The sequence below is a fragment of the Aotus nancymaae genome, unplaced genomic scaffold, assembly GCF_030222135.1.
Source record: "Aotus nancymaae isolate 86718 unplaced genomic scaffold, 86718_ANA_hifiasm-v0.15.2.pri h1tg000015l_1, whole genome shotgun sequence".
NCBI classification, from domain to species: Eukaryota; Metazoa; Chordata; class Mammalia; order Primates; family Aotidae; genus Aotus; species Aotus nancymaae.
Window position 1 is genome coordinate 8,968,393 of NW_026988427.1, and position 21,927 is coordinate 8,990,319.

The 21,927-nt window shown below is 57.0% G+C and overlaps 1 protein-coding gene across 1 annotated transcript in view; it reads right to left on the bottom strand.

Annotated features, from left to right (window-relative positions):
- Window positions 1-21,927, bottom strand: part of COL23A1 (collagen type XXIII alpha 1 chain) — a 334,850-nt gene that overhangs the window by 11,772 nt on the left and 301,151 nt on the right. The window contains exons 10-23 of the mRNA XM_064376526.1: window positions 19,257-19,373; window positions 16,517-16,552; window positions 16,136-16,162; window positions 13,887-13,913; window positions 12,058-12,120; window positions 11,426-11,488; window positions 10,900-10,944; window positions 8,997-9,074; window positions 6,595-6,648; window positions 4,498-4,542; window positions 3,558-3,647; window positions 1,152-1,214; window positions 791-856; window positions 542-568 (exon numbers count right to left, since the gene is read on the bottom strand). Of these exons, the coding sequence (XP_064232596.1) occupies window positions 542-568; window positions 791-856; window positions 1,152-1,214; window positions 3,558-3,647; window positions 4,498-4,542; window positions 6,595-6,648; window positions 8,997-9,074; window positions 10,900-10,944; window positions 11,426-11,488; window positions 12,058-12,120; window positions 13,887-13,913; window positions 16,136-16,162; window positions 16,517-16,552; window positions 19,257-19,373 (801 nt within the window). The remainder of the gene's footprint in view (window positions 1-541; window positions 569-790; window positions 857-1,151; window positions 1,215-3,557; window positions 3,648-4,497; window positions 4,543-6,594; window positions 6,649-8,996; window positions 9,075-10,899; window positions 10,945-11,425; window positions 11,489-12,057; window positions 12,121-13,886; window positions 13,914-16,135; window positions 16,163-16,516; window positions 16,553-19,256; window positions 19,374-21,927) is intronic.

Here is a 21,927-nt window from a genome sequence, read left to right on the forward strand (position 1 = left end):
GATGGGGGGTGGTGTGACAAGGAGTGAGGACAGATGACCCCCCTTCTGTGTCTGCCTCCCCGGGGCAGGGCACGTGGGCAGGCCACACTCGAAGATTTAATGGAAGAGAAGGGAACACGCCATTATGTAATATATGACAAGCCCAAGACTTCATGCTCAGGCTGTGGCAGCTGAGAGACAGATGTGTGTGGGGCAGGCTGGGATGGGGAGAGGCGAGGACAGTGCAAGGAACTGGGAGGCACAGAGAAAGGCGAAGGGGACAAGCAGTAGAAACAGTGGGTGGTAGACCCGAGAAGGAAAGAGGGACAGACTGGGGTCCCAGGCAGAGGGAGAAAGTGGAGGAGAGAGCCCCAGGTGTGGAGAGGGGGCATTGGCCCTGACGACATCAGGGAGGTTATGCCCTGGGGACTTGGGATGTTCAGGTGCTGGGAAGACTCAGGGATGGGCCAGGGCGGAGGTCAGGCCCTTCGCTTTGGTGAGGTTCTTGGAAACCGCCTGGGCGGTGAGTCTGAGGCCAGTAGGGAAATCTGCGTCTACTCACCTTGGGACCCTGGATTCCCTGGAGGCCCTGCAGGAAGAAGAAGCAGATGAGAAGGCTGGCTCCAGACCCTCTTGCAGTGGCCACTTGCTGGCCCCTGGGGCCCCATCCTGGGCTCTGCCCTCTGCCCATGTGCCCCTCCCTGAATGAAGAAGCCTGCTCTCTCCTGGGTCATGGCTCCGGGACCTAGCCCCCACCCCACCTCTTGGTTTCCTGGCTGCTTCAAACCAAACCAAAACAAACCGTCCTTACCATGGGGCCTGGGGGGCCAGGGGGGCCAGGGGGGCCAGGCGGCCCCGGCTCCACTATGAGCTGAGCCTAGGGAGGGTGAGAGACAGGTTAGTCACCCACCGCCTGTCACCCTCACCTGCCCACACCCAAGCTCACTGCACACTGCTGGAGTGAGAGTCTCCTTCCTGCCCCCAGAGGGCACAGCCTGGTGGGTGGATGGGAGTTGGCCTGTGGGTTCTCAGAGGACCCTCGCTCCCCTTACTCTTCCTCCCCTACTGCCCTGGGTTTGCTCAGGCCAGGTGGCCTTTTTGTCCCAAGGCTCAGGGTCCCCACCCAGCCTGGACTGGTGCTGGGGGAAGCCCTGCCCCCTGCACACCCTTACCAGGCTCTCCTGTAGGCTGTCAGACGCTGACTCCCCTTTCTCCCCCTTGAGGCCGTCAGCACCCTGCAGAATGGCATGGCCTGTGAGTCCTTTGTGTCCAGCACCTGTGTCACCACCCATGGTGCTTAGTGACCTCCCTTCCTGCCCCCATGTGGCTTCTGGCAGTAGTCATAAGTTAGCTGTTGCAACTGAAAAAAGTCTTCCTTAGATCCGTGTACCACGCCCTGGACGGTGAGCAGCGTGGGCTTTAGAGAGCACGTGAGCAGCCGCGCGGATTGTTTTCCTGGGGTGCAGGGAGCAGCCAGGGGCTCTGAAGCAAAGACCCCGGGTCAAACCCCAGCACCCCCTCTAGCCCAGTGATCATCAGGGATGGACAGTGAATGTGTCCCAGTGGCGGTGTTACACCTGGCGGCTCTTCCAATCGGGCCACAAAAGCAACAATAATGATGAGGACAACAACAGTGGGTATCGCTGTGTGCCAGCCCCCACTGTCACCCAGCCCCCACTGTCACCCAGCCCCCACTGTCACCCAGCCCCCACTGTCACCCAGCCCCCACTGTCAGCCTAGCCGCCACTGTCAGCCAGCCCCCACTGTCACCCAGCCCCCACTGTCACCCAGTCTCCACTGTCAGCCCAGCCCCCACTGTCAGCCGAGCCCCCACTGTCAGCCGAGCCACCACTGTCAGCCCAGCCACCACTGTCAGCCCAGCCCCCACTGTCAGCCCAGCCCCCACTGTCAGCCGAGCCCCCACTGTCAGCCCAGCCCCCACTGTCAGCCGAGCCCCCACTGTCAGCCCAGCCCCCACTGTCAGCCGAGCCCCCACTGTCAGCCGAGCCCCCACTGTCAGCCGAGCCCCCACTGTCAGCCCAGCCCCCACTGTCAGCCCAGCCCCCACTGTCACCCAGCCCCCACTGTCACCCAGCCCCCACTGTCAGCCCAGCCCCCACTGTCAGCCCAGCCGCCACTGTCAGCCCAACCACCACTGTCATCCAGCCCCCACTGTCAGCCCAGCCCCCACTGTCAGCCCTGACCCCACTGTCAGCCCAGCGACCACTGTCAGCCCAGCCACCACTTTCTGTCAGCCCAGACCCCACTGTCAGCCCAGCCACCACTGTCTGTCAGCCCAGCCACCACTGTCAGCCCAGCTGCCACTGTCAGCCCAGCCACCACTATCTGACAGCCCAGCCACCACTGTCAGCCCAGCCCCCACTGTCATCAGCCCAGCCACCACTGTCAGCCCAGCCCCCACTGTCAGCCCAGCCACCACTGTCATCAGCCCAGCCCCCACTGTCAGCCTAGCCCCCACTGTCACCCAGCCCCCACTGTCAGCCCAGCCGCCACTGTCAGCCAGCCCCCACTGTCAGCCCAGCCGCCACTGTCAGCCCAGCCCCCACTGTCACCCAGCCCCCACTGTCTGTCAGCCCAGCCCCCACTGTCAGCCCAGCCCCCACTGTCAGCCCAGCCCCCACTGTCTGTCAGCCCAGCCACCACTTTCTGTCAGCCCAGACCCCACTGTCAGCCCAGCCCCCACTGTCAGCCCAGCCACCACTGTCTGTCAGCCCAGCCACCACTGTCAGCCTAGCCCCCATTGTCAGCCCTGACCCCACTGTCAGCCCAGCCACCACTGTCAGCCCAGCCACCACTGTCATCAGCCCAGCCACCACTGTCAGCCCAGCCCCCACTGTCAGCCCAGCCACCACTATCTGTCAGTCCAGCCACCACTGTCAGCCCAGCCGCCACTGTCAGCCCAATCCCCACTGTCAGCCCAGCCACCACTGTCATCAGCCCAGCCACCACTGTCAGCCCAGCCCCCACTGTCTGACAGCCCAGCCCCCACTGTCAGCCCAGCCCCCACTGTCAGCCCAGCCACCACTGTCAGCCCAGCCCCCACTGTCTGACAGCCCAGCCCCCACTGTCAGCCCAGCCCCCACTGTCTGTCAGCCCAGCCCCCCTGTCAGCCCAGCCCCCACTGTCAGCCCAGCCACGCATGCCTTTGAGGGAGGGGAAAGATCACCCCCACTTTGGAGGTGAGGAAACCAGGACCCCAGGAGGTAAAGTTGCTCGCCCAGGGTTCCGAAGTCAGCTAGGACAGAGCTGAATGCAAATTTGGGCAGCTTAGGTCAGAGAACAGTGGTATAACCATCCGGTCAATGCGCTTCCACGGCCACACCTCCCGATTCTACCTGCCATCTGAGCCAGTGGAAAGCCTCTTCCAGACAAGGAAGTGGATACCTGGAGAGAGGAGGGCAGCGCTGGCCTGGAGCCTAGAGTGTCCCCGGCAGGCTGGGCACTGAGACTGCAAGGGCGGTTGGAGGCCCCTGGCCCCCCCACAGCACAGGGGCCACGCAGTCACCTCGGGGCTCCCACACAGGAGGCATAATGTGTGGCCCAGCCCAGTCACGTACCGGGAGGCCAGACAAGCCCATCTCGCCTGCCTCCCCTTTGAGGCCGGTTGGCCCTGGCTCTCCTGGGTCTCCTTTCTGTCCTTTGGGACCCTGAAAGCCACAAAAACAAGGATTCATGGGGCTCAGCAGGTCCTCTCTCTTTCCCCACCCTAGCAGGTCCCCAGAGCTTAGTCCATGGTAGGCCCCCACTTCCTCTTTGTGGGTCCCCACCTCCAGCCACGGTGGCTGAGAGCCTCAGCTGAATGCAGTGGGCGGGGCTGGGGGGCAATGCCACTCCTGCCTCATTGCATCTGGGTGTGGACACCTCAGGGCAGGGGCCAGGGGCGGATGCGTGGAGCATGTGAGCCTGGAGCTGCCCCTCTGGGCGTGCTCATGGGGCCAGCTCTGTGCTCACTTCTTAGAAGCTAGTGGTGGGACCCCCCCACCCCCACAAACTCATCCAGCCACCAAATCCCTCCACTCAACCAATTACATAACGTCCAGGATGAGACACACACTACGGGCCCAGTGGGAAAGACTTGCCCTTGAATATAGCAAGTGACCCTATGAATATGCTCATGTCTGTATAGGATATCACACACACGCACACACACTCTGTCTCTCCTCTCTCTCTCTCTCTCACTTCACTACTAGCTATGGTGGCAGTGATGCTCTTAGCCTCTGTGGCTTTCCACTATATGCCAAGCACTGCACTGAGTGTTCTCCATACACAGGGTTACTCAGCCCTGCCTGAGAGTGGGCAACTTGCCCAGGGCCTGAGGGCAGACCAGGGTTTGCACACAGGCAGCCTGGTGCGAGAATCCATGATTTTTGCCTCTCTCACACATGGTCTTTCTCTAACTCTGTGCACACATGCATGCGCGCTTGCGTATACATTCACACACACACACACCCCAATACCAGGCGCTGGCATCACCAAGGAAATGAAAGGCCCAGAGACCTTCTCTCCATCGATTCCTGGGGCACCGGGCAATCCAAGCTCACCCTGGAAGGGAACAGATGGCAAGAGGGGTTATGGCTTCCTTCCCCAGAGAGCTGTCAGCAGCCAGAGGGCCAGGACACACTGTACACCCAGCCCAGGGTGGGTCTTTGCAGTTGGACCTCCCAGAAGGCACCCGGGGGGTCTGAGCACTGTGGCAGTACCCACCACCTCCTCTCTCCTTAGCCCATCATGGGCAGATGTAACCCATGGCTGTCACCTATAAGTTGGTATGTCACAGATTCAGGAGCCAAGGCTCGAAGGGTAAGTGACTTGCTTCAGGCCACAGAGCCCAGGAACAAGGATGCCAGGACCAGATCTGCCTGACTTCAAAGCTGTTGGCTCCTTTGAGACAAATGGGCAGGATGCAGACTAATGGGTACAGGCCGCAGGATGTGCATAGCGGTCCGTCTGCCAGACTGGTGTGCTGTCACAAGGGCGGGCTTTGAGTCCTTTACTTTTAGCTAGTGGATATTTAGAAAACACTACACCCAATAGCAGCTAAATATACATTTAATTTGTGTGCATGTGAAACATTCAACAAGACAAAACACTTGTAGTTTGACTCTAAAACATGTTTTAATACAGTAAAAAGATCAATGTTGTATTAAAAAGAATATGTTCTGGCCAGGCACGGTGGCTCATGCCTGTAATCCCAGCACTTTGGGAGGCCGAGGCAGGTGGATCACCTAAGGTCAGGAGTTTGAGACCAGCCTGGCCAACATGGTGAAACCCCCTCTCTACTAAAAATACAAAAATTAGCTGGGCATGTTGGCACAAGCCTGTAATCCCAGATACTTGGGAGGCTGAGGCAGAAGAATTGTTTAAACCCGGGAGATGGAGGTTGCAGTGAGCTGAGAAGGCACCATTGCACTCCAGCCTGGGCAAAAGAGCAAGACTCCGTCTCAAAAACAAAAAAAAGGTCTCTAACTGCAAGACAATTAAATAAGAAATTAATAAGATATCTGGTCAGTTGGATACTTTAAATATGAAAAAAGCAAGACATCTGGAAAAATTCCCAAGTATTGTAAAATTAAATAACATTTCTAAACAATCCATGAATAGATCAAAAGAGAGATTAGAAATTATGTTGAACTGAATAAAAATAAAATTCAACATATCAAAGTTTGTAGGAGGCAGCTAAAGCAGTGCTTATAGAAAAATTTATAGCTTTTAAAAAGGTTTTAGAATCGGGGGGTACACGGGCAGGGCTGGCACATGGGTATAGTGCATGATGCTGAGGTTTTTCGCTTCTAATGATCCTGTCACCCGAGTGGTGAACACGGCACCTGTTAGGTAGTTTTTCAACCCTCGCCTTCCCCCATCCGCCCTTTCGGAATCCCCAGTGTTTATTACTCCCATCTTTGTGTCCGTGTGTACCCAACGTTTAGCTTCCATTTTTCAGTGAGAAAATGCAGTATTTTTCTTTTCTTTTTTCTTTTTTTTTGAGATGGAGTTTCACTTTTGTTGCCCAGGCTGGAGTGCATTGGTAGAATCTTGGCTTATTGCAACCTCCACCTCCCAGGTTCAAGCAATTCTGTTGCCTCAGCCTCCTGAATAGCTAGGATTACAGGTGTCCACTGCCATGCCCGGCTAATTTTTTGTATTTTTAGTAGCGATGGAGTTTTACCATGTTGGTCAGGTTGGTCTCAAACTCCTGACCTCAGGTGATCCACCACCTTGACCTCCCAGAGTGCTGGGATTACAGGCGTGAGCCACTGTATCCAGCCGTTTTTATTTTCTGTATTAATTCACTTAGGATAATGGCCTCCAGCTGCATCCATGTGGCTGTAAAGGACATGATTTCGTTCCTTTTTACAGCTGCATGATTTTTCAGTTTAAAGGTATGAATGAGGCTTCCCAGGGAAATTTCCCAGAGTAGAAAGGGTGCAGGAAGAAGGCACTCAGCCTGGGAGCCCAGCCTCTTTCTCTAAGCCCTTAGAAGCTAGGACAGGACACCAGGAGGGAAGTGGAAGAGGGTCACAGAGCAGACAGGAGCAGGGAGGTGGGCCCTGGAGACAAATGCTTGGGGGACCACATAGCTGCATCTGCACTGACCTTGGCTCCAGGGATCCCTGGTGGCCCTGGGGGCCCCTGTGGCCCGGGAGGCCCCTGTGTGTGAAAGCGAAGCCAGTCAGTGGTTACGCAGGGCCTCCCCTCACTGCCCGCCCAGCTCCCCAGCTGGAACCAAGTCCCTGTCCAGCTGAGCTGAGCAGGGGCAGGGTCCTCGGGGACTGCTTCTTCCCCAGTCAAAGGCCACACTGTGTATGGCTTCATCTGGCCTCTCAATTGTGGCGGAGGCCAGGAAATGGCACCCAGTATTTGACAAGAAACCAGTGTCTGCTGCCATGAAGGGCCCTCTGCCCTCAGAGCCAGTCTCCCCAATACAGATTTCTTCATGATGTTCCCCTGCTCAAGATCTTACGTTGGCTCCCTATTGCCTCTTGGAGCAAGCTTAAATCCCCTGCGAGCATTCAAGCCTGCCAAGAATGACTTCCCCAGTGGTGGCCCGGCACCACCCTCTCTGACTGTCCTATGAGCTCTCTGACGCTCTGGCTCCACTGCCTGCCGTCTGCTGGCCTGGGGAGTTCCTCAGTCTCACAGGTAGGGGTGAGGTCTCCAGGGTTTCAGGTCTGACCCCAGTCCCAAACTTCTGTCCCGACCCAGGCTTTCTGCAGGCTGCCTGCCACCAGGGCTCAGCTTGCCCCCTGCTCAGCCTCTACACTCTCCTCCCCTCCCTTCCCAAAAACCGCACCCTGCGCAGCCCCTGACGGACAAGTTCTAGGTGTCTCCCCTCCCGCCTCCCCATCCTGCCCGCTTCTTGTTGGTGTCCCATTGAGATGTCCCTGGCCTCCATCTTATCCACCCTCCTCTAGGCCCAGGCCCAGGGCCTCTCTGCCTAGGGGCCCCTTGCTGCCTGCTCCCCCCAGCACTTGCTTTCATTCACTGCCCATACCATTCCCCAGCTAGCCTTCCCCTAATATGTTTTTTATTTATTTTTTAAAATTATTTTTTATTTTTTATTGTCATTATTTTTTGAGACGGAGTCTTGCTCTGTTGCCAGGCTGGAGTGCAGTGGTGTGATCTCGGCTCGTTGCAACCTCTGCCTCCAGGATTCAAGTGCTTCTCCTGCCTCAGCCTCTGGAGTAGGTGGGACTACAGGTGCACGCCACCACGCCCAGCTAATTTTTGTATATTTAGTAGAGACGGGGTTTCGCCATGTTGGCCAGGATGGCTCGATCTCTTGACCTCATGATCTGCCCGCCTTGGCCTCCCACAGTGCTGGGATTACAGGAGTGAGTCACCACTCTCGGCCTTATTTTTATTTTTTAACATCATCCCCTGCATGGACTATGGCTGGCTGCTGCCCATCAAATCGAGTCAGCATCTCAGTCTGGTATCCAAAGTCCATCTCTGGCTGGGCATGGTGAGTCACACTTGTAATCCCAGCACTTTGGGAGGCCAAGGCGGGTGGATCACTTGAGATCAGGAGTTTGAGACCAGTCTGGCCAACGTGGTGAAACCTGTCTCTACTAAAAATAAAAAAATTAGCTGGGTGTGGTGGTGCATGCCTGTAGTCCCAGCTACTTGAGGGCTGAGGCAGAATTACTTGAACCCAGGAGGAGCAGGTTGCGGTGAGCTGAGATCATGCCCAGCCTGGGTGGTAAGAGTGCAACTCTATCTCAAAAACAAAAACCAAACAAAGTCCATCCCCAACTCCCTGCACTCATAGGGCTTCTCCCATAAGGCTGGGTAAGGCTGGGACACACCATGCATGTGCCTGCCCTTCGGGCCACGCCATGCCACACGCCACACGCCACACGCCACACCATGCAGGCCTGGGGTGGGTGCCACAGTTACTGCCAACCTGTACTTCCCCAAGGCCTGTGGGAGATAACTGGGAATGATGCTCAGGTAGGGCCAGGGGCCCCTGCCCAGTCTGGTCTCTGGTGACCACTCCTTTTTCACCCACTTCCCTTCCGGGGTACCCACGAGCAGCTGGCACCCAGTGCCTCTCTCCACTGGTGCTAAGTCCCAAGTTTACCAGCGACTGGGCTCGGAGGTCACACATCTCCCAAGGCTCCAAGGCAGGGCTTGCCACTCTCATCCTCCCCATGACATCATTAGAAGACCTAGTTCTACAGCCAGTGTCCTCTGGGAAGGTCCCAGGAGACACTGCTGGGACCAGACCCCAGGAAATGCTCTGCCTCTTGCCCGGAGAGGGGAGCTTCCCTTTTTGACTTGGCCTCTGGGGAGCTTGGGGCCACATGAGCCGTATTCACCGTGCCTCTCAACACAGCCCTGATTTCCACATTGGGCACCTAATAACTCTGGGGTCTTTGTGCTAAGCTGCCTCTAGTCCCTTGTGTTAAAAAGTGCAGGATTACTTACAAAGGGAGTGATTATTCCCTAAGGAAAAGAACATCTAAGGCACATCCTGGTCCCACCAGGAACACTACCTTGAGGGCATCCAAGATTTTGCCATCATAGTCGATCACCACCGTGTCTCCCTGCTCTCCCTTGAGGCCTGGGGCGCCCTGAGGCAGGAAGAAGAATAAGAATTTCAGGGAAGACCTAAGTTGGGGGGTGAAGTGGCCGCTGTCCCTGCATCATACCCAGAGAGGAAGCAATGGGAGAACCTTGTCACCCAGGCCACACGCATGCCCCTCCCCAGTGTGGATCCCAGCAAGGGAGGGAAGGGGAGGCAGGCCCTGGGGCCAGCTGAGGGACCTGTTTCCGCCTGGTCTGGGGGCGGCTATAATTGCCTCCATGTGGGCATTCAGGCCTGATCCCTGCGTTCTCAGAGGAAAATGGAAAGCCTGATTTTGAACATGAGTGATTTTCTTTCTTTGAGACAGAGTCTCGCTCTTTTTCCAGGCACCAGGCTGGAGTGCAGTGGCGCGATCTCGGCTCACTGCAACTTCTGCCTCCTGGCTTCAAGCAATTCTCCTGCCTCAGCCTCCAGAGTAGCTGGGACTACAGGCATGCGCTACCACGCCCGGCTAATTTTTGTATTTTAGTAGAGATGCGGTTTCACTATGTTTACCAGGATGGTCTCGATCTCTCGACCTTGTGATCCACCCGCCTTGGCCTCCCAAAGTGCTGGGATTACAGGCGTGAGCCACCGTGCCCGCCCAGAAAGCCTGATTCTTATGTAACGTTCTTCAGATTTTTAAATGTTGGCAGCAAACAGAAAAACCCCAAAGCCTCCAAAACACAAAGACATGAGCAGACTGGATCTGGCCCCGGTGCCTCCATTTCCCAGCCTCTGGTAAAGGCTGCACACACCATGCACCCGCAGCCTATTCCTGCCTGGTTACAGGCGCACGTAAGCATACCTGTGCCCATGGTGCATGCTCACATTGCATGCTCACACTGCATGCTAACACTGCACGCTCTCACTGTGCTCACTGCACTCACACTGCACACTCCCACTGCACACTCTCACTGTGCTCACTGCACACTCCCACTGCATGCTCACTGTATGCTCACACTGCACACTCTCACTGTGCTCACTGCACTCCCACTGCACACTCCCACTGCATGCTCCCACTGCATGCTCACACTGCACGCTCACACTGCATGCATGGCCGCTGGCCAGCCCTTCCGTTGTGAACCTCACTTCCCCACCCAGGCTGCTTTTTGCTGGGAGCACTTTGGTTCAGGCCCAAGCCAATCCCTTGTGCAGGGTAGAGATCCTTGCCTGGGCCTCATTTGCAGCCCCCTCCTGGTCACAGCCTGCCCAGAACTGCCTGACTCACTGGTGGCCTAATCCAATCCCCTCCAGCTCCCCACCGCCTGCACAGCCAGGCAGGGGCTCAGATCCATTTTTTTGGAGGAAGAAGTCAGCTTCTGGGAGCATGAGGGGACAGAGCTGAGGCCAGGATCCCGGATGTCACCCTAAAGGTAAGGCATGTTGATAGGGGCTGGTCACAAAAGATCTGGGGTGGGCTGGAGTGCTGTGCTCCTGCGGGCAGGGACAAACCTCCCTGTGGGGTGGGGAAAAGGCAAGGCCCCGCCCACCGCGGTAGGATCAGGCATAGGACAACAGAGGACCTGTGTCTGAATATTTAAAGAAAGGAGTTCAGATGGGCATGTGCTCATGAGGGGACCGAGAGAGATCTGGCTTCATAATAGCAAGTCAGGACTCTTATTTTTATACCTCCTTATTTGAGTATTTTACCCAAAAAAGCATTTATTATGAATTTCCAAAAATCCCTAAAAAATTATTTAAAAAAGTAAAATACTCCCAGTTCCTGTAGCTCCAGGGTCCTCTGGGGTCTCTGTGGGGACAGGGACTTCTGAAGCTACGGGACCCCTAGATCCCATCGCTGAGGCCTTGCCTGAGAGGTGGTGGCTTACCCGGGGCCCTGCAGCTCCGTCCGCACCTCGGTGGCCGGGCTCCCCCTGTGGAGACACGCGGTTGCAGCCAGAGGTGCAGGCGTGAAGCCAAAACACACCCCCCATGACCCTGCCTCCAGTCCCTCATCCAGGAGGGCCCAGGGCCCAAGTGCTGGAGCCCTAGGAGCCAAGTGTATGAGAACAGCAGCCTACGAATGGGGCTCCTAGAGGGGCCTCCGAGATCCTCCTCTGACATCGCTTTGTATAGGATCGAGTGTATAGGACACGCTGGTGTCCAGGAGCCTGAGGCTACATGGTGAGTTGGCCACAAAGCTGGGCCCCAGTGGAGGCCTTGCCACTCACCCAGATTCACCACCGCTGCCTCCATACCAGCTTCTGACAGCGCTGAAGGAGACCCCAGGTTAGGCCCTCCTGGGACTCCCCACTTAAAATGGCAAATTAGAGGTGAAACCACACCTCCCACTCCTGACTGGGTGATGGTCTAAGTGGGGCCCACAGGCGCCAGAGCAGCAAGCTCTCACGTCACCTTTGGTCCTGGGGCACCGTCCACGCCATTCTCTCCCTGAGGCCCCATGCTCCCTGGCTCACCCTGAAATAGAAACAGTTGCAGTGACAGCAAGTGAGACGGCACGTGGTGGGGGGATCTTGGGGCTGCCTGGAGCCTTGCGATTAGGCCTCCTGGTGAACGTAACTGAGTCCATGGGGGGTTTGGCGGATGGACTGAAGGGCTCTCCCCAGCCCAGAGGATTCAGGACCACGGCCACCACCTTCTGGTGTGGGTCTTGGCACTTACTTGGGGCAGCTCAGGGGCTCAAGGGACATTTTGGAGATTGGCTGGCCAGGATTTGGTGGCCGTTGCGAGGGGTTGGGGGAGCAAGGCGTGAGGATGATACCTAGTTCCTGGCTTGGAGACAGGGTAGAGTGAGGCCCCCTGAGATGGACACAAGAGGACTTGAGGTGAGGGAGGCACATGGCCTCTGTGAGACGCCAGGCCTGTTGTGGAGTGGGGCCGGGGCCTTCCTCTGCCTCTCCCTGGCCTGTGCCAGGCAGTGGCCCAGGCCCCCATGGGGCCAAAGGTCCAGGGTAGGGGCTTCACCAGGCAGATGGGAACCATGGGAGGTGGGGCAGGGGGCCGCGAGGGGAGGGGCAGATATTCACCTTGGGCCCTGGTGGTCCAGGGAGCCCTCGTGGTCCAGGCTGGCTTGGTGTCCCATCATCACCCTGAGGAGAGGACAGCTGGGGCTTGCCAGTCAGACCCTCAGGTGGCCAGTGGGCCCCTCCGTCCTCTGGACTTCCCAACACACCAGTCTGCTCCTGGCACCTGCACTGGCACACTGTACCAGGCAGCTCCTCCCTACCTTCCTTGCCCTCCAGAGCAGGGGTGGGGTAGGGACCCATCTGTGTGTGTCCCCTGTCCCCACCAGCCCAGGGCCGGACCAGGGCAAGCCTCAACAGGCATTTGGAGAAAGAACGGATGGACAGCGAATGAGGGTACATTCATCCATTCATTCTCCGTGTGAGCCAGGCAGCTGAGGTCCCTGCTCAGATGGAGTCAGAGGCCAAGGGAAAAGAAATGTTCAAATAAATACAAAGTTGCCTGGCACAGTGGCCCATGCCTTACTCCCAGCACTCTGGTAGGCCAAAGTGGGAAGACTGCTTGAGCCTAGGAGTTTGAGGCTGTAGTGCACCATGATAGCACCTATGAATAGCCACTACACTCCAGCCTGGGCAACAGAACAAGACTCCATCTCTACAAAAACCAGAAAATAAAAAAATGAGCTGGGCATGGTGGCACATGCCTGTAGTCCCAGCTATTTGAGAGGCTGAGGTGGGAGAACCGCCTGAGGCTGCAGGGAGCTGTGATTGCGCCACTGCATCCATCACAGCTTGAGTGAGATCCTGTCCTAAAAAGTATATATACATGCAAATAAGAGAAGAGGATGGCATGGCGGAGAGGGACTGCAGGGAGGGCTTGTTTCAGCAGGTGGCCAGGGAAAGTCTCCTGGAAGATGGGAGAGGTTTTTTTGGTTTTTGAGACAGGGTCTCGCTCTGTTATCCAGGCCGGAGTGCAGTGGCACAATCATAGCTTATTGCAGCCTTGACTTCCGGGATCAATCGATCCTCCCACCTCAGCCTTCCAAGTAGCTGGGACTACAGATGCATGCCACTGCACCTGGCTAATTTTTTTTATTTTTAGTAGAGATGAGGTCTTGCTGTATTGTCCAGGCTGGTCTTTTTTTTGGAGATGAGTCTCACCCTGTCACCCAGCAGGTTGGAGTGCAGTGGCTCGATCTTGGCTCACTGCAACCTCCACCTCCCGGGTTCAAGTGATTCTCCTGCCTCAGCCTCCAGGGTAGCTGGGCTTACAGGTGCTCACCACCACGCCTGGCTTATTTATTTCCTTATTTTTTGTAGAGACGGGGTTTCGCCATGTTGGCCAGGCTGGTCTTGAACTCCTGATCTCAAGTGATCCTTCCGCCTTGGCCTCCCAAAGTGCTGGGATTGCAGGGGTGAGCCAGTGCGCCTGCTGGCCTTGGGGGAGGGTTTTACTGAGACCTGAATGAGGTGAATGACGAGGTTGGCCCAGGAGAAAAGGCCGGGGAAGACCATGCTCATTCAGTGGTTTCAAGCTTGAGCTCACATCAGCGGCACCAGCATCTGGTCAAACTCCAGCTCCACCCCAGAGGGTGGGCCCCAGGGCCGCACTTTGAGAACTAATGCCCCCAGCCCTGAAGTGGGCATGAATTTGATGTGTTTGAGGAGGGGAAATAATGAGTGAATAAATGAATGAATAAAATGAATTCTGGCCTCACAGAGAGCAAGGACAGGGTAGCCACCCGCAGTGAGGGCCCAGGTCTGGTGAAGAAAAGGCTGCCTTCCCTGTGGGTTGGCTCCCATTCGTATCCCCATCCCGCCCCCAGCCCCTGCCCTTCTCTCCAGCCACTTCCCAACACTGTCCCGGAAGCTCCTCCATCGGTCCCTCTCACCTTCTTTCCAGGTGCTCCAGGCTCACCCTGGGGGAGGCAATGGGGGTTCAAGAGCAAGGTCAGAGCCATAGGAGCGTGGCCCGGACCCCAGGCCTCTTGTTCCTCGGGTAGAAGTGGCACTGATGACCCATGCCTAGGGCCAGCCCAGAGACCCCTGAATGCTTCAGAAAGGTGGGGATGACAGTCTTGAATTCCACTTCTGAGCCACTCACTCCCAAGCTCAACAACCTGGGCAAGGCACTCTTCTTCAGAGTGGGGCGGTGACTCCTGCAGTCCCAGAAGGTTTTGGAGGACGAGGCACTGGCTAAGCAAGCTCTTTGCCATCCTTCCTCCTCAGGCCAGGGGCTCCGTCTCCGGCAGGGAGGATCACAGTCTGCCTCCCCACCCGGGCCCTAGAGCTGACATCTGCAGAGGGCTGGACAAGCTAACATGGTGGAAAACTACATCCACATGAAAACTCGCACATGGATGCTGACAGCAGCTTTACCCAAAACTGCCAAAACGTGGAAGCAGCGAACATGTCCTTCAGTGGGTGAGTGGGTACATAAACTGTGGCTGATCATTCAATAAATCATAAATCCAGACACCGACAATTGAGACGGAGTCTCGCTCTGTCACCCAGGCTGGAGTGCAGCGGCACGATCTTGGCTCACTGCAACTTCACGAGCAACCTCCACCTCCCTGGTTCAGATGATTCTCCTGCCTCAGTCTCCCGAGTAGCCGGGACTACAGGCGTGTGCCACCACACCCGGCTAATTATTGTATTTTTAATAGAGACGGGGTTTTGCCATATTGGCCAGGCTGGTCTAGAACTCCTGACCTCGTGATCTGCCTGTCTCAGCCTCCCAAAGTGCTGGGATTATAGCATGAGCCACCATGCCCGGCCAGACGTGGACCATTAGTCAGTGCTAAAAAGGAATGAGCTGTCAAGCCATGAAAAGACGTGGAGGAAATGTCAATGTGTATTACTAAGTGAAGAAGCTGATCTGAAAAGGCCACTCACTGTGTGATTCCGACTAGATGACACTCTGGGAAAGGCAAAACTATGGAGACAGTGAAAAAAAATCAGTGGTGGCCGGGCGCGGCGGCTCACGCCTCTAATCCCAGCACTTTGGAAGGCTGAGGCGAGTGGATCACCTGAGGTCAGGAGTTCGAGACCAGCCATGACCAACATGGTGAAACCCTCTCTCTACTAAAAATACACAATTAGCCGGGTGTGGTGGTGGGCACCTGTAATCCCAGCTGCTTGGGAGGCTGAGGCAGGAGAATTGCTTGAACCTGGGAGGTGGAGGGTGCAGTGAGCTGAGATCGCACCATTGCAATCCAGCCTGGGCAACAAACGCAAGACTCCATCTCAGAAAAAAGAAAAAAGATCAGTGGCGTCAGGGGCTAGGAAGAAGGAGGGTTGTTCACACAGATACCAGAATGTTTAGAGCCGGGTAAATACTCCATCACACGACAGTGGTGGATACCACAGCAAGAGTGGATCCTAATGTAAACTTCGGCGTCTGGTGATGGTGATCTGCCTGTGCAGGTGCATCGGCTGTAACAAGCTGGGGCTGTTCATAGCAGGGGAGGGGGCGCATGGGCCAGGGCAGGGGCATATGGAAACTCTGTACTTTCTGTTCAGTTTTGTTGTGAAACAAAAATTCTCTAAAAATAGAATCTGTTTGGGCCAGGTGTGGTGGCTCATACCTGTAGTCCCAGCACTTTGGGAGGGTGAGGCAGGCAGATCACCTGAGGTCAGGAGTTCAAGACCAGCCTGGCCGACATGTCAAACCCCATCTCTCCTAAAAATACAAAAAATTACCTGGGTGTGGTGGTGCATGCCTGCAGTCCCAGCTCCTTGGGAGGCTGAGGCAGAATTGCTCGAACTCAGGTGGTGGGGGTTGCAGTGAGCCATGATCGTGCTACTGCATTCCAGCCTGGGCGACAGTGAGACTCCGTCTCGAAAAAATAAAAAATAAAGGAAAATCTATTTGAAACTAAAAACCCTCCTATCACGTTTTATGATTCAACCCTTTCAACTGCGTGAAAAGGGCAGCAAATGTTTACTGTGCCCTCGTTTAACAGATGAGTAAACTGAGGCCCAGAGAGATGCGGTAACTTGCCCAAGGTCTGGGAATTTGGTCTCCTGACCCTGCTGCCTTGGCTTCAATGGGGGTGTGGGGGGCAAGAGAAAGGAAGTGGTCGTGGGGGAATCCATCCCACAAGATCTGAGGAGGGGCATGGGGTTGAGGAGCACTCACCTTGGGCCCTGGGGATCCCTTCTGGCCCTGGAACGAGAGAAGAGAAGGTGTTAAATGCCATACTGGAGGCTGTTCCTGGGCCGGGCCTTCTTAGCATCCCGGCTTTGTGAAAGGGGACACCAATCCCGGAGAGCAGGAGGCAGGGTTGCTGTCAGAAGCAGGCTGGAGCTGCCACCCTGGGCCTGACTCCTCAAGCCTGGGACAGCTTCTGCGTTAGGGCTCAGGCGGGGGGAGGGGCAGGTGCACAGAGGCGCGCGCGCGCACACACACACACACACACACACACACGACCCTGCTGTTGGCGTGTGTGGGAAAGGGGGTATCGGGTCTGGGAACCACAGTCCTACCAGCCCAGGCCTGTGGAATGCCCTGAATACTGACCATCTCGCCGTCTTGTCCCGGCTCTCCTTTGGGGCCCTGAGGAAGTGTAAGGGGACAGTAGTGAGAGATGCAGGTTGTCACCCTGAACTGAGCCCAAATCTCAGGCCAGACCCCAGGCTGGGGCTCTAAGTACATTATTTCATTTTATCCTTGCCGAACCAGAAGAGTGGGTATCACGGTCCCCACTCCTCAGATGAGAATGTTAGGCTCCGGAAGCCACTGGCCTGGCATGACAAGTAATGGATGAGCCAACTGAGCAACTGTCCTGGGCGGACCTGGCAGCAGCGTGGTGGGGGACCTGGCAGCAGCGTGGCGGGGGGACCCATCTGACTGGGGGGACCTGGCAGCAGTGTGGTGGGGGGACCCATCTGACTGGGCGGACCTGGCAGCAGCGTGGTGGGGGACCTGGCAGCAGCGTGGTGGGGGGACCCATCTGACTGGGGGGACCTGGCAGCAGTGTGGTGGGGGCACCTGGCAGCAGTGTGGTGGGGGGACCTGGCAGCAGTGTGGTGGGGGGACCCATCTGACTGGGGGGACCTGGCAGCAGTGTGGTGGGGGACCTGGCAGCAGCGTGGTGGGGGGACCCATCTGACTGGGGGGACCTGGCAGCAGTGTGGTGGGGGACCTGGCAGCAGCGTGGTGGGGGGACCCATCTGACTGGGGGGACCTGGCAGCAGTGTGGTGGGGGGACCCATCTGACTGGGGGGACCTGGCAGCAGTGTGGTGGGGGCACCTGGCAGCAGTGTGGTGGGGGGACCTGGCAGCAGTGTGGTGGGGGGACCTGGCAGCAGTGTGGTGGGGGGACCTGGCAGCAGTGTGGTGGGGGACCTGGCAGCAGCGTGGTGGGGGGACCCATCTGACTGGGGGGACCTGGCAGCAGTGTGGTGGGGGACCTGGCAGCAGCGTGGTGGGGGGACCCATCTGACTGGGGGGACCTGGCAGCAGTGTGGTGGGGGCACCTGGCAGCAGTGTGGTGGGGGGACCTGGCAGCAGTGTGGTGGGGGGACCTGGCAGCAGTGTGGTGGGGGGACCCATCTGACTGGGCGGACCTGGCAGCAGCGTGGTGGGGGACCTGGCAGCAGCGTGGTGGGGGGACCCATCTGACTGGGGGGACCTGGCAGCAGTGTGGTGGGGGCACCTGGCAGCAGTGTGGTGGGGGGACCTGGCAGCAGTGTGGTGGGGGGACCCATCTGACTGGGGGGACCTGGCAGCAGTGTGGTGGGGGACCTGGCAGCAGCGTGGTGGGGGGACCCATCTGACTGGGGGGACCTGGCAGCAGTGTGGTGGGGGACCTGGCAGCAGCGTGGTGGGGGGACCCATCTGACTGGGGGGACCTGGCAGCAGTGTGGTGGGGGGACCCATCTGACTGGGGGGACCTGGCAGCAGTGTGGTGGGGGCACCTGGCAGCAGTGTGGTGGGGGGACCTGGCAGCAGTGTGGTGGGGGGACCTGGCAGCAGTGTGGTGGGGGGACCTGGCAGCAGTGTGGTGGGGGACCTGGCAGCAGCGTGGTGGGGGGACCCATCTGACTGGGGGGACCTGGCAGCAGTGTGGTGGGGGACCTGGCAGCAGCGTGGTGGGGGGACCCATCTGACTGGGGGGACCTGGCAGCAGTGTGGTGGGGGCACCTGGCAGCAGTGTGGTGGGGGGACCTGGCAGCAGTGTGGTGGGGGGGACCTGGCAGCAGTGTGGTGGGGGGACCTGGCAGCAGTGTGGTGGGGGACCTGGCAGCAGCGTGGTGGGGGGACCCATCTGACTGGGGGGACCTGGCAGCAGTGTGGTGGGGGACCTGGCAGCAGCGTGGTGGGGGGACCCATCTGACTGGGGGGACCTGGCAGCAGTGTGGTGGGGGCACCTGGCAGCAGTGTGGTGGGGGGACCTGGCAGCAGTGTGGTGGGGGGACCTGGCAGCAGTGTGGTGGGGGACCCATCTGACTGGGGGGACCTGGCAGCAGTGTGGTGGGGGGACCTGGCAGCAGTGTGGTGGGGGCACCTGGCAGCAGTGTGGTAGGGGACCCATCTGACTGGGGCGACCTGGCAGCAGTGTGGTGGGGGGACCCATCTGACTGGGGGGACCCTGGTGGCAGTCTGGTGGTGGCGTGGGCTCTACACTGGAGGGAAGGACAGGCTGGAGTTTCTGGGTTAGGGAAAGGGCTGGCAGGATGGGGCCTGGCCTCCAGGCTCTGGAGACCCTGGGAGGAAAGCTGAGGCTGAGATACTACTGGGGAGAAGGAGGGGAGGGGCTGATAAAGGTCTGCAGAGACAGTGCCCGCATAAGCATCTCAGGCTCAGGGTCGAGTCAGGATTGGGACTGGGATTGCAACTAAGGTCAGGTTAGGGTCTCTGGGTCTATTTGAGGGTAGAGTTGGGCTTGGAGTCAGGGTCAGAGTCCGTAGGGGTCAGACTTAGGGTCTGAATTGGGGGTGTACGTCAGGATTTGGGAATGAGCTTGAAGTCAAGGTCTTGATTGGGGTCAGAGACCCAGTTAGTGTCAGATTTAAGGCTCCATCGGGGTAAGGGTCTGGGTTGAGGTTAGGGTTGGGTTTGGGTCGGAGTCAGCGGCAGGATCTGAATTGGGGTTGGATCTCGGTTGGAGTTAGGGCCCTGGTTCAGTGTCTGGATTGGGGTTAAGACTGTCATGGGGTCTGCACTAGAGATGGGGATGGGGCTGGGGCCGGCTCTGGAATCAGGGTTTGAGGTTTTGGCCAAGTCCTGGGTGATCCAACTCCAAGCCCTCTCTTACCTCTGGGCCTTGTGCTCCCCTGGGGCCATCTTTCCCAGTGTCACCAGGAGGGCCCCGGGCCCCAGGAGGTCCAGGGGGCCCTGGGGGCCCAGCAGCTCCATCTTGTCCTTGGTCTCCCTGGAAGAGATGGGGCTTGGCATGACTCTGAGTGGGAGGGGGTCCAGCCTCCAGAGAGAGGCTCCCTCAGACGGCAGCCCCACACCATCCCCTTCCCCAGCCCTTGGGGCAGGCTCAAAGGGGAAGGCATTGTTATTGGGCCTCTTGCCACTTCTTGGGGACCGCATGAAGGAACAGGTCCCCTTACCTTGGTGTAAGAGGCCCTACAGGATTTTTTACTTGCCATGTGCCAGCTCTCTAGCACCTGAAAGCCCAGATACGGTGTTTGGGCAAGAGATGGCACACGCTAGATGTGGGAGAAAGCACGTGTGCCCAGCTGCCCCCCTTTGTAGAATGGGGACTGAGCGTCTCCTGAAGGACCTTCCTGGTTGGTCAACTCCCACTTCATTTTAAGTATGGAGGGGCACTCTTGGGCATGTATCCTTGTTCACAGCTGCTTAATTAGTAACAGCTCCAAACTGGAAACCAATCCAAAAGTCTTTCGGTAGGTGGAAGGTTAAGGAGCTGGGGTACATCCACGTCATGGAACACAGCTCAGCAATCAACCAAAAGGAACGGGCCATGACACATGCAGCAGCTCAGATGCATCTCAGGAGGTTATGCTGAGTGAAAAAAGTCCATCTCAAAAGCTTAACATTGTGTGGTTGTATCTACATAACACTCTTGAAATGGTAAAGTTACAGAGATGGAGAACCCATCATGGTTGCCAGGCATTAGGGATGGGGGGATGAAGGCGACTGTAACTACAAAAGAAGAGCATGAGGGACCTTTGTGTACTTACACAAATCTACAAATGTGTTAAAATTGCATAGAACCAAACACACAAACAAGTGTGTGTATAGCTGGGGGCATCTGAATAAGGTTGGTGGATCGTGTCAATGTCAGTTTCCTGTTGTGAGACTGTACTACAGAGATGCAAGATGTTACCACTGGGGGAGACCGGATGAAGGGTACACAGGTGTTATTTACTACAACTACATGTCAATCTATAATTACCTCAAAAGAAAAGGAAAAAAGGATGACGAAGGGCCACACAGTTTCTCTCATGCAGCACTAAATCCCCACCTTTAGAACCTGACGTTAGTACTGGGTCAGACCTCAGGCAGCCAGAGCCCCACCTCATGGCCCAACCCAAAAGGAAGGAAGATCACTGCGACTGGCACCTACCACTGCCCCAGCGGGGCCTACCCTGCACTGGCACAGGGCGCAGGAGTGAAGAACACCGGGTCATGGTGCCAGTGGCTCCCAACCTTCTTTAACAAAGACAGGAAGACCTAGCACTAAGCTAGCAAGGATAGCCTGAAGATAATTTAAAAAAAATTCTTTTTTTACATTGAAGACAGAATCTCTTGCTCTGTTGCCTAGGCTGGAGTGCAGTGGCACAATCTTGGCTCACTGCAATCTCCACCTCCTGGGTTCAATTGATTCTCCTGCCTCAGCCTCCCGAGTAGGTGGGGTTATTATTATTATTTGTATTTTGAGTACAGATGGGGTTTCACCATGTTGGCCAGGCTTGTTTCAGACTCCTGACCTCAAGTGAGCCACCCACCTCGGCCTCCTAAAGTGCTGGGATTACAGGTGTGAGCCACCGTGCCTGGCCGAAGATGATCTTATTCAACCTTTGTGATGAATGGGCCAGGATTACAGATGGAATGGCTGGGGTTGGGGGGTGGTCAGAGGGTCACTGCCTGGTCCTCCCTCAGGGATTGGATGGCTGAGGTCTAACCTTGCAGATGTGGGGTGAGTTGGGGGCAACACAGCAAGCCGTCAGGCCCAGACCCCCACTTAGCCAGTCTACCTTGAGGATCCGGCGGTTGTACAGGTGATGGTCTCTACTTATAAAACCCGGGTTGAGCCGTGGGAAAACCATCTAGTCAGCAGATACGTTGTGTGGTCAGAAAGGCAGGAAGGTGATTTCAAAAACCAAAAGGCTTTTGACACCTGGAGGCAGAGCCACTTCACCAAGCCCAGAGAAAGGCAGTTAGGTCATCAGGTGTGTAGACTCCTTCGTCAAGGATGGCTGCTTACCAGCTGGGCACCCGCCAGCATCCACCCACCTGCAGCCATGTGATGGCAGCATCACCGGGGGCTCCCGGCCCGGCTGCCTACAACCTCCTGAGGGAGCCTAACCCTAACCCAGGTGCCAGGAGAGATAATGGCAATTGAAGTCTTAAGCCACTACCTTTTTTTTTTTGAGATGGAGTCTCGCTCTTGTTGCCCAGGCTAGAGTGCAGTGGTGTGAGATCTCGGCTCACTGCAACCTCTGCCTCCTGGGTTCAAGTAATTCTCTTGCCTCAGCCTCCTGAGTAGCTGGGACCACAGGCATGCACCACCATGCCCCGCTAATTTTTGTATCTTTAGTAGAGATCGGGTTTCACCATGTTGGTCAGGCTGGTCTCGAACTCCTGACCTCAGGTGATCCTCCTGCCTCGACCTCTCAAAGTGTTAGGATTACAGGCATGAGCCACCATGCCCAGCCATTAAGCCACTAAACGTGTGTGTGTGTTGTGTGTCTGTGTGTTGGGGGTGGTGTCCTGATGACTGGGACACCGGG